The 12,299-nt window shown below is 40.5% G+C and overlaps 1 protein-coding gene across 6 annotated transcripts in view; it reads right to left on the bottom strand.

Moving 5' to 3' along the window:
- NAA16 (N-alpha-acetyltransferase 16, NatA auxiliary subunit) overlaps positions 1 to 11,692 on the bottom strand; it is a 59,017-nt gene extending 47,325 nt beyond the window's left edge. For 5 of the 6 annotated variants that reach the window (XR_001817825.2, XR_001817826.2, XM_017503771.2 and 2 more), the window contains exons 1-4: positions 11,340 to 11,692; positions 5,764 to 5,848; positions 3,695 to 3,799; positions 1,787 to 1,944 (exon numbers count right to left, since the gene is read on the bottom strand). Coding sequence is in view for 4 of the 6 variants with exons in the window: in XM_017503771.2 (XP_017359260.1) it covers positions 1,787 to 1,944; positions 3,695 to 3,799; positions 5,764 to 5,848; positions 11,340 to 11,393 (402 nt within the window). In the remaining 2 variants the exon portion in view is untranslated. The remainder of the gene's footprint in view (positions 1 to 1,786; positions 1,945 to 3,694; positions 3,800 to 5,763; positions 5,849 to 11,339) is intronic. The other variant, XM_037729666.1, reaches the window with a different exon arrangement.
- Between the last annotated feature and the right edge of the window lie 607 nt (positions 11,693 to 12,299).

Raw genomic sequence — 12,299 nt, 5'->3', positions numbered from 1 at the left:
AAAAAAAAAAAAAAAAAAAAAAAAAAAAAAAAAAAACAACTTTGAAGAGTGGTGCCATTATTAAGTTCAGCAGAGCCCTTGAAGTGGCTGCAAAAATCTAGGCATGGGTTATAAAGGCTTATATGGCAGTAGAGGGCAAGTGAAAGAAGTATATAAAAAATGTCTCTAAAGAAAACTGTTAGAACCTGGTGGCCACCTTCTCACAAGAAAGAGAATTCCATGCTGGACATACTGATTCTAGGACATTAAGTGGAACAAGTACACGGAGATGTCCAGGAGAGAGTTGAAGATGCAAAAAATCTGAAGAGGTCTGAACTACAGAAAGACTGATTTATGGCAACTCTTCTCACATTTTAAAAATATTTACTAATAATTTTTAAAAGCTACTTTTATATTTAGTTTCAACTATAAAAGCTCTATTAGTTTACCAAATTTGTAAATATCAAACCCACAAAGAATCTAGTACAGCAGTTGCACATAGATATTCCAGTTAAACAGTATGGTCAGATGTGGTGGCTCATGCCTGTAATCCCAGCACTTGGGGAGGCTGAGGTGGGCCTAGGAGTTCAAGACCAGTCTCAGTAACATAGTAAGATCTTGTCTCTACTTTTTAAATAATTAACAAATTTAAAATGTTCAAAAAACCACTTTGTTTTTTGAGAAAAAATCTTGCTCTGTTGCCCAGGCTGGAGTGCAGTAGCACAATCATTGCTCACTGCAGCCTCAACTCTTAGGCTCAAGGGATCCTCCTGCCTCAACCTCCTGAGTAGCTGGGACTGCAGGTGTGAACTACCATGCCCAGCTAATTTTTTTTATTTGTAGAGACAGAGTCTCACTATGTTGCTCAGGCTGGTTTCTAACTACTAGCCTCAAGTGATCCTCCAACCTGAATCTCCCAAACTGCTGGGATTACAGGCGTGGACCATTGTACCCCACCAGTTATTATTTTTTAATACTCAAGAAAGTGCTGTAATAATGAGGTTTGGTGCCCTCAGCTCCCTGAGAGGATGTTTCTCCAGGTTCTTGGTCTCCTGCCCTCTCAAGAATGAGAGGGGACCACGGCGCAGTGCGCAGTAAATGCCAGACTCAAAAGTGTTTGTAGAAAGTGATTTAAAGAGAGAGAGAAACAGGAGGAGAGAGAAAGAAACAGCTAACTCTCACATTAAGTGACAGAATCCAGAAAGATGGAACCCAGGAAAGGAAAGCAGCTTCCAGAGAGTATTAGGGAATAGAGAGAGATGGAGTTTAGCAGAAGACAGGCTTTCACAAGAGGGTACAGGAGGGGACTCCAGAAGGAAAATCCAGGAGAGAGAAAGATGGCTTCCACAAAGGGAGTGTTCGTGGAAGGGGACCCAAACATGGAGTCCAAAGGGGTGCAGAAGAAGGGGACTTTTAACCTGGGAGGAACCCCCACCTTCTGTAAGACCCCAGGCCAATGAAAGGAGTTCCTTAGAACTTCCACTGGAGTGACTGACTCTTAGCTTCTTCCCCGCCCTCCAAATTTAAACATAAACGTTAAATCTCCCAGATGGAGAGAGAGGGGAGGGGAGGCATGGCACTGGGAAATTCTTGCCCTTAAAACTAAGCCCCCTCATGGACCCAGAAAGAGAACACATTCCCTCAGTACCTTAACTATGATTGAGGAGGAAGATCCCAAGTGACATACACCGTCTAATGAACAATCAAATCTATGTGATCTTGGCTTATGTTCACCTCATTCTGAATTCACATGCTCTTAAATTAAATCTACTCTAAAATCATGTACATTTAAGAAAGAAGTACTTACTCGGTAACCTTCAAGGTCTCTCATTTGGATCTGCAACAGTGAGAGATCCCTCAAAATTTGCAGGTTATCTTTATCTAATTTGAGGGCATTTCGGTAACATTTTATAGCTTCATCATATTTCTTATCAGAACGCTGCAAGAGTCCATATACATGCCAACCTATTAAGTTAAGGAAATAAAGACATACACAGACACTAGAATATACTATGCCACATATCTAATATAAAACTTCCATTAAGGAAATGGTATTTTGCCTGAAATTTGTTTCAGAATGATGTGGGGCCTGAGGGAGGGGAATAGTGAGGGTAACTTAAAAATTAAACCAGATCAGGCTTAGTTGATAATTGTCAGATTGTTGAAGCTGGGTGATGGCCATATTGAGATGGGGGGGGGCAGGTCATTATTCTGTACCCTCTACTTATGTATATGTTTGAAATTTTCTGTAACATTTTAAGTAACCTTAAATAATTCTTGGCAAAAATTCTTCACATTTTCTACCCTCTATCCTATTGCTTTCCTACCCCAGCAACCTCAACATTCACCTATTCTTCATCATAATGTGTTCAAACAGAATATATGCTTAACTGCAACTACCTTTTGAAATAAATTTACAGTCAATTCTAAAGTAGCGTGTAACTATCACTTAATTTCCTAGTTATATTAAAAGCCACAAAAAAAAGTTTTATTTCTTGTAAATTAAAGTCAGTATTTCTTGGAGCCAAAAGCCCCACAAAACTATCATACATACATGCCCTTCTCTTCACTCTGGGGTAAGCACTGGGATAAAGAAATAAGTATTTAGTAATTTGAGAAAACCCTAAGCCAAATATGTGAAAACACTAATAAGACTATTTATGTTCAATACCAGTAAGTGGCGAAGTGAATTAAACGTAACAAATTAAAATGCAAGGGCATATGTGAAAAAGAAAAAAAAAACTGCAGATAAACATATGGATAGGAAAAACAAATTAAAATGAATTTCAATGATCCATCCTTTAAAAACTTTTTTTGGCTGAGCACAATGGCTCACACCTATAATCCCAGCACTTTGGGAGGCTGAGGTGGGTGGATCACCTGCAGTCAGGAGTTCAAGCCCAGCCTTGGCCAACATGGCAAAACCCCATCTCTATTAAAAATACAACAAGTAGCTGGGCATGGTGGTGAACACCTGTAGTCCCAGCTACTTGGGAAGCTGAGGTGGGAGAATCACTTGAACCCGAGAGGTAGAGGGTAAAGTGAGTCGAGACTGTATCACTGCACTCAAGCCTGGATGACAGAGCAAAACTCCCTCTCAAAAAAAAAAAAAAGATTATTATTATTTTTTTTTTACACACTGGGATATTAGCCAAAGAAAAACACAATTATAAAGCTCCAATTAAGGAACAGCTATGTTAACAGAAACCAAGGTGAAGGACCAATATCATACTTAATATTACATAAAATCTGTTTTAAAATAAGTTTTAAGTTTTTCTTCTAAAATTTCTAAAAGAAGTTTAAGACATACAAATTTTACCATATAATTAACTAAAAGTATTTGGAATAATAGGGAAGTATTACTCAGTTAATGATGTTTAAGGAAATAAAATGGTTTCAAGTCACATACAATTATCAAAGTAACTTTTCTCCAACACTAAGCACAACAGAAGTAAACACATATTATAGATTTCCTTTAAAATACTCCAATAAATAAACACGAGGTAGGGAACAGATGAAACTAGTATTGGAAGAGGGGCATGGGCAAAAGTTGATTATATTACAAAATGTTGATAATGATTCTAGTTGAGTAATTGATAAAAAGAGTTCATTAAATTCTCTCTTCTATGCAGGTTTAAAATTTTCACAGTAAAAATTTAATTTGAATTAGAAAAAAACTAATGAAAACATAAATTAAACTACTGCAAAAGGATACAGACATGACTCTTGACATCATTACGAAGTCCTTTACGAACAAATTCATAAGCTTCTTCCTTTTTTCCTAAACAGTTCAATGTTAATCCTTTCATAGCCAAAGTCTCTGAAAAAATAATTTTTAAACTCTATTTACAAATGAAAGAAAATTATTCTCTTAGTAGTACTTTAATACTTGAGAGCTGAAGGATTACTACAGCTCCAATTCATCTTTTTAATCTCACAGTTTGACCTTCTCTCCAAGCAGAAAAAGTAAAATTACATTTAAATATTTACTTAAAGCTTAGCAGCCCAAGTCCGTTTCTGAAATTCCTTAGGTTCAGAGTTGCTAAAATGGTTTCTGCTCTTCACAAGACTCTGTAAAAGTGGTTGATATTATTCTGCTGAAAAAATAGCAAAGCAGGCCAGGCACAATCGCTCAAACCTGTAATCTCAGCAATTTGGGAGGTTGTGGCAGGTGGATCACCTGAGGTCAGGAGTTTGAGACTGGCCTGGCCAACACAGCAAAATCCTGTCTCTACTAAAAATACAAAAATTAGTCAGACATGGTGGCACATGCCTGTAATCCCAGCTACTCAGGAGGCTGATGGAGAAGAATTGCTTGAACCTGGGAGGCAGAGGTTGCAGTGAGACAAGATTGTGCCACTGCACTCCAGCCTGGGCAACAAGAGTGAGACTCGTCTAAAAAAAAAAAAAAAAATTTACAAAGCAGACATATTGAATTAAATCTACTGTTCCACAGCTTTTACCTAAGGTCAGTTCTAATCAATCAATCACCAATCTGATTTACAATCACACAAAAACACTCAATCTACCTTAATAAAGACATATACATAATTTAAAAATCACTTTATTCAAAATTGGAACAGACTTCATTTTTGAGAGCAAGTTTATTCCAACAAATTCTACTTAGGCTAATTAACATCAGCTCACTTTTCAAGAGCACAACAATGGACAATGGTAGTGGCAACAAAAAATATGTATGGAAGATAATAAAAGATGGTTTAAGATGAAGCAATTCTGTGAATTATCCACAAGAAGGGAATTACACAAGAACAATGGTTTTCAAACTGATTTCAGCAGACGTCATGGTATTCAGAACATGGTGATCCTATGGCCCAAACCCCCTCTCCAACGCCTTTTATCTGTTTTACATACTGAACTTTCCCGCAGGCTCCATTTGGATAAACCCACAGGTTCCATTTGGATATGTGATACATATGATACATTAGTAGTATCATACGTAAAGGTCAGCACATACATGAACCACAGGCTCCATGTGGATAAAGAGTCCACAGCTACAAAGCTTAAAAGTAAGCTTTAAAATTAATTCTATAAAATACAGATTTCTTTCCATTTCCTTCAAATAATCTTTTAAATGTGGTTAGAAACGTGGGCAAGGTCAGCCAACTTTCCCAGCAAGATGGTCTCAACCGTTACTCAAGTCTGATACTAAGTAACCTCAACCAGCTTTGCTATGCTACAGGATCATAATTGTCATGTCTATCCTGATCCACCCTTCAAACACTGGCTACTACTAAAAATGGACAGAAGAAGAAAATACACACCTATTAACACCAGTGTTAGAAAAACAACTCAAAACATACAATCTAATGGTAAATTAGTAGTATCATACGTAAAGGTCAGCACATACTTTAAAAAAAAAAAAAAAATCTACCAAACAATAAAGCGCAGGTGACCATATCTTATACTTCTACATTGCAAATTTTGTCCTAATTTTACACATAGGAAACCAAGGTACAAACTTAAAATTCTATTCAAAATAATAATGGAAATCAGGCCTATAAAAATACTGATATACACTTTTTCCAATTGTTCCCCAATAGATCAACCAACCAATCCTAATCTAAAAGACAGTACATATACTTAAGGATAATACAGGTAATCTACAATAAGACTCATAGAGCACTGAAAAAATGCTGAACAATTATGCATTCTAGTAAAGAAATGCAAGGCCTTGGAATCTGGGAAATATTCTTCTTTCACTGTTAATCCTGTCTGGTTTTGGAATTCGATTTCCCTAAAGCAATCTCTCACATAAGACAATACCTCCATGTTCAGCAAATTTGGGGTTCGATAGAATCATCTTGCAAAACTTGAGGCCATTTTTGTACTGCTTCTGTTCATAACATTTCTGTTAAAAAAAATGAACAAAAGTTATTTTATCAAATGAATACACAACAAAGCAACTTTTCACTGCATCATATATTCTAAATTCATGATCCAAAATTAGGTCAAAATATGATGGAAAGGATATCACTTACAAACGTGCAGTATACTTGTGTTACCTATTCTTGTCAAATTGTTCTAAAATCTACATATTTTCACTTTTATAGAAGACAATGAAAAAAGACATTTAAAAAACAGGAAATTTGGCCGAGTCAGGTGGTGGCTTGTAATCCCAACACTTTGAGAGACCAAGGTGGGCAGATCACTTAAGCTCAGGAATTTGAGACCAGCCTAGCCAACATGGCAAAACCCGATCACTACTAAAAATACAAAAATTAATCAGACGTGGTGGCACATGCCTGTAATCCCAGCTACTCAGGTGGCTGAGGCAGGAGAATTCCTTGAACCCAGGAGGTGGAGGCTGCAGTAAGCCAAGATCGTGCCACTACACTCCAGCCTGGGCGACTGAGTGAGACTCTATCTCAAAATAAACAAACAGAAAAAAACAGAAATTCATCAATCAATACTGCCACAGAACTTTTTATTTCGTTTCCCTTTCCTAGTACACAGAATTTTTTAATTCAAAATTTAAAAGCAGGCTGGGTACCATAGCTCAGACCTGTAATCCCAATGCTTTGGGAGGCCAAGACGGGAGGATTGCTTGAGCCCAGGAGTTCAAGACCAACCTGAGGAACAAAGCAAAACCTCATCTCTATTAAAAAAAAGTAAAAATTAGTCAGGCGTGGTGGTGATGCACACCTGTGGTTCTAACTACTTGGGCGGCTGAGGTGGGAGGATCACTTGAGCCCAGAAGGAAGAGGCTGCAGTAAGGCATGATTGTGCCACTGCACTAGGCCTGGGCAACAGAGCAAGACCCTGTCTCAAAAAAAGAAATTAAGCAAAAACATACGTGACAACAGAAAAATACCAGAAACTGCACTAAAAGTCTTTGCTACTACAAGAATGAAACCCAAGTGCATGCACACACACATGCGCACACATGCATGCACACACACGCAAATACTACCATTTACTGAGCAGCTATTATGTGTCTGTATAAAACTTGTAATATCTTAATACCAATTATTTAAGGTAGGTGTCATTACTTCTACTTCAAAGATGTGGAAACTGAACTCAAGAGCTCAAGAACTTGTTTATAAGCAGCTAAGCTTAGCTGCAAACTCTGGTCTTACTCCAAAGACCATCATTAGTCCAATGCAAGGATTAGGAACATCTTTATTCCTAAAAGCCACCAGCCAGGGTACACAATTAACATCCCTCCCTGGCAGCCACTGATGCGGAGAACCACCCCATTGCTTTCTACTCTTCCCCGGCTTACGTTGTTCAGTCACACTGGGGTTATATTACTCAACATGCCAAGCTTATCCCCTCCTACACTTGTGTTCCTTCTGCCTGAAATGCTTTCCCTGATCTTCCCATGGATGGTTCCTCATTATCCAAGTCTCACATGTCCCCTACTTGCCCACTTTATCAAATACTGCCATCTACCTTCCTTCCCCAACATATTATCTACCATATTACTCTATTTTCCACACAGTGCTATCATTTCCTGAAATCTTATTTATGCTATTGTTAAGTGTCTGTCTTCCCCAACATCATATAATGGATCCTTAGAACAATGATCTCAGCTATCTTTCTTACTTATTTTTTAGCGACAGAGTGTTGATCTGTTGCCCAGGCTGGTGTGCAGTGACACAATCACTATAACCTCAAACAGCTGAACTCAAGTGATCCTCCCACCTCAGCCTGCTGAGTGGGTAGGACTACAGGTGTATGCCATCATGCCCAGCTGATTTTTCTTTTTTTTTGGTAGAAATGAAGTCTGCTATGTTGCTCAGGCTGGTCTTTTGTTCCTGGGCTCAAGTGATCCCAGCTCCCACCTCAGCCTCCCAAAGCGCTGGGATTACAGGCATGAGTCACTGCACCGGACTTAGCCTATTTTAAACACTGCTGCACTGCCATGGCTACACAAGTAAGAAACTGCTCAATAAATACAGCCTACTAAGTTCAAAGCAAAATGGCACTAGCAGTGGAAGAGACCTTCATTAAGCCTTGCATCAGGGGCAGGATGTGGAAGAAATTAGAAAAGTCTTCACAGAAAAAAAGTTTATACTGCAGCCTCTTGACAGCCTCTGGGGAAGGGAACTAGGTGGTTCTGGACACGGACAAGAGAGAAACCTCAATTTTGAACCATGTGAATATACTGCCTATTCCAAAAATATTTTAAAATAAAAAATAACAATCAGTTTGACTACAGGAGTCTGTCTCACAAATGACAAGAAAAAAGTGGAAGGAACTACTGAAAAAGACAAAGAGAAATACTATTCTGACTTATGATCTGAAAATAATAATAATCATACTCCCAGTAACAGCAGTAATAGGTAACACCTATTGGAAACATTTACTATGTGTCCAGACACTGTTCTTATTTTTTTCCTCATCCCAAGACAGCTTACTTCCTCTTTATTTAAATCCCAGGAAAGTCTATGAGATGCATGATATCTCTATTTAGTTAGGGAAACTGAGGCATAGGTATAGAGTTTACATAACTAGTAAATGCCAGAGCCACAATTCTGAACCCAACTCTGGCCCCAGAGTCTAAGTCTACCTGAAATATCAGCTACTCGGGGGGCTGAGGTACAAGAATCGCTCGAATCCAGCAGGCAGAGATTGCAGTGAGCCGATATCTCACCACTGCACTCCAGCCTGGGTGACAGAGCAATACTCTGCCGCAAAAAAAAAAAAAAAAAAAAAAGACAAGTCTACAGTCACTCAGGAGTGACTAAGTAGAAACGATAGATTCTAGTCTCAACTTTGCTACTAACCAGACAGAGAACCTTAGCCACTGGGTCATTTACCAACCTTAGGTTTGTCTCTTCCTAAAAGAGGGCATGAAATAGCTCCAAAGTTCAACAAACTGTAATGCTAATTAACAGTCTGTCTGGGGAATAAGACATGCAGATATAAGCCATGTGTAACACATAAAAAACCAGCTGGTCACTTTTTGTGAAGTGTCTGAGGTTTTTCAATACAAAAAAAATTTATTGTTAGTGGCAAAGCACTTTAACCCACTAAACTTTAAAGATAAACTTACTATAGAGACTTCTGTTTGCTATGGAATTTGTTGTAACCAAATTTTACCCACGTTTATTACAATTGTGAAATGATAAAATCACAGGCCGTGTGCAGTGGTTCATGCCTGTAATCCCAGCACTTTGGGAGGCCGAGGCGGGCGAATCACCTGAGGTTGGGAGTTTGAGACCAGCCTGACCAACATGAGAAACCCCACTTCTATTAAAAACACAAAATTAGCCGGGTGTGGTGGTGCATGCCTGTAATCCCAGCTACTCAGGAGGCTGAGACGGGAGAATCACTTGTACCTGGGAGGCAGAGGTTACGGTCAGCCAAGATCACGCCATTGCACTTCAGCCTGAGCAACAAGAGTGAAATTCCATCTCAAAAAAAAAAAAAAAGAAAAGAAAAAAAACAATTCACTTACGCAGAATCCTTCTAAATTCATGCAACCTTGTAAGAAACATTACATACCTAGATTTTAAAATGTTTAGGTTGGCTGGGCACAGTAGCTCACATCTGTAATCCCAGCAATTTGGGAGGCTGAGGTGGGATCATGGCTTGAAGCCAGGAGTTCGACAGTAGCCTGGGCAACAAAGCAAGATTCTCAGCTCAAAATAATTAATTAATTTTTTATGGTTATCGTTTCCCAATTTATTTGGGGATAAACTCTACCTTTTTTGTAATTTGAGAATAACAACGTAACTTTTTCTTTATGACACTGATCCATGGTTTGAACTACAAAAAAACTCAACATAGAGAGAAAAGAAGTGCTGTCATCTTTGAAGTATGATGCCCAATGTCCTGAAATCCAACTAGCAATCTATAGATGATATTCTCATTAATGTTTCAGATTTCTGGGGCAAAAAAATAAAAAATAAAAATAAATAAATAAATCACTTCTCCAATTCCATGCTGTGTAAAATAAAAGGGCATGAGAAAAAGCAAAATAAAAAGCGCAATAAAGCAAACTGCCACATGCTTTAATATTTGTATTTTTAATATTCTCACATTTGTCTCTTTTTATTTGTTCAAAACTAAGCACCACATAATATTTAAAATTTTTATCCCATCTGCTATATATCTTAACATTCTGAAGACTGTGTGAAGTTTCTATCGGCTTGAAACAGAACAGCTACTATGAACTACCTGCCGCTGTTAATACTTAAAAATACTCTAAATTAGTATTTTCTTTATAGTAAAGTTAAGCAACAACTAACAGCCATATAGCCAACCCAGCTTTCGATAAATTCGCCTTTAATCCTAAACGCTTGTTTAGGAAATAAACGCTTTTTTTTTTTTTTTTTTTTTAACAAGAAGATAATTAGCAGGTTTTTGTTTTTTTTTTTTTTTTTTTTTTTTTTAATTCAGATGAAAAGATCAACCAGAAAAGACAGCTACCTATCAACAATATTAGTTTAAAACCTAGGGTCGCCAGAGTATACTGAGAAAAGCAAAGGCATGCTGCCTCTTCTCCTTGAAGAACAGAACCTGGAAAGCTACCAGAGACGCTGGCACCAAGCCCACAGAAAACTGCCCACCCGGCTCTGCAGTGGTCATCACTACGGGGCCATTATTTAGGCTTCTGCTCGGCATTAAAGTAAAAAACCGCTCCCCTCAAGTGCAAAACCAACCAGTCCACGCGGCTTTAATTACTCAAGCAAGGCCTGTGCGACTTAAAAGCAAAGAGCTGTGTTGAAGTTTGTGACAACTCAGACACACAGTTCAAGTCAACGATTCACTTCCAAAGAGGGTAAACAAGGTACATTACAGACAGGCAAACTTTCTCCCAAAGGGAGGTGGTGCCAGGCTTGGCTTCCTAGACTTGCCGGTTTTATTTTCTCGTAACCAGGATAAATTCCACCACTGCATCGATCCCGCTTTAACAGGTATGAGAGTACACTGTGCAATCGAATAAACGCAAAGAAAGCAACGAATGCAAAACGCAAAGCAGAAAATGCAGAATGCAAACACCTCGCCGAGGGGAGGCTGGCAAAATAAACCAACAGGGAAGGATTCCTGCGGAGCGGCTGCGAGGCCGGTGCCGCAGAGAGCACGACAGCCACTACCAGCGAACGAGGCTGTGCCCGGGCACTGCGGAGGGCGGCGTGAAGTTTCTGGAAAGAGTGCGGCGGGGTGAGGCCAGCCGCCGCAGACTGAGGAAAGGAAGCGCGCGGAGAAGCGGCCCGGAGACCACAGTGGGCCGATCGGAGCGGGGAAGTGGGGTCCCGCGGGCTCCGAGGTAAACAAAGAGCGGTGGACAGCGGAGGCCAAGCCCGGCCTGCGCCGGCCACCGCCAGACTGCCCTTAAGGCCCGAGGACCCGGAGACCTGGGGACGGCAGCGCGGCCTACGGCCACTCACCAAGATGCGTTTGAAGAGGTTACTCTCCTTGGGCGGCAGTTGCACGTTCGGCATCGTGGCCAGCGGGGAGGCTAGGTGCCTTGGCGCTCCGTTTCGCAGGGCTGGGCACCGGGACGAACCGCTGCTGAGAGTCAGGCTGCGGGCGATGGATTAGTTCATTGGCCTAGAGTTGCAGTTGGGCAGCCTAGCTGCTTGGCACTGGTGGCAATGGAGAAGGAAGGCGGTCTGAGCAGTACACGCTTTCGCTAGGCTCTGCTTTCTGGCCAGCGGCGGCTGCGCTTCCCGCGCGCAGCAAGATGGCAGCCAGGGCCCGCCTCCCGAGCCGGAAGCCGTGCGCGTGCGCGGGGCGCCCTGCGGCTAGGAGCTGCGGGTGACTACGGGGGCGTGGCCGGGACCCACTGAATGGATTTGCCTTGAGCTGCTGCTCTGTTCGCCGCAATCTCGGCGCCCCCTGGGGCTCAGGCGAGCTGTCACTAAAACCTCAGAGTCCCATGGGGTGGTGAGCCACCACCCTCATTCACCATTGTTCCTATGCACCGGAGCCCCTCGTAAAACTCCGACTTACTGTCTGTTTCTCTTTGCAATAAAGTAATAATAAAAATGAGAATATTTTTTAAGTAGAAAAGAGGAGACACCGGCTTGTATTGCATTCTTGGTAAGTTTGTGGCCCAAGATAATGTTAGCTATGACTCTGAAGAGTCAGAGTTTTTTGCATTTCTCCCATTTAGGAATTTAAGTGTCCAACGCAAAGTAAACTTTTGATGTAAGACGAACTTGTTTTCCTTCCTTTTCCTCCTTGATTCAGACAGAAGAAGCCTTCTCTTTTCAGTGCAAACCAAATATTTACAATCTTTGTTTTTTTGTTTTTGAGGCGGAGTATCGCTCTTGTCGCCCAGGCTGCAATGCTGTGGTGCAATCTTGGCTCACTGCAACCTCTGCCTCCCAGGTTCAAGCGATTTT

The sequence above is a fragment of the Cebus imitator genome, unplaced genomic scaffold (genome assembly GCF_001604975.1).
Source record: "Cebus imitator isolate Cc_AM_T3 unplaced genomic scaffold, Cebus_imitator-1.0 Scaffold314, whole genome shotgun sequence".
NCBI classification, from domain to species: domain Eukaryota; kingdom Metazoa; phylum Chordata; class Mammalia; order Primates; family Cebidae; genus Cebus; species Cebus imitator.
The sequence above is the reverse complement of the archived record's forward strand: the minus strand, read 5'-3'. Positions and strand labels throughout refer to the sequence as shown.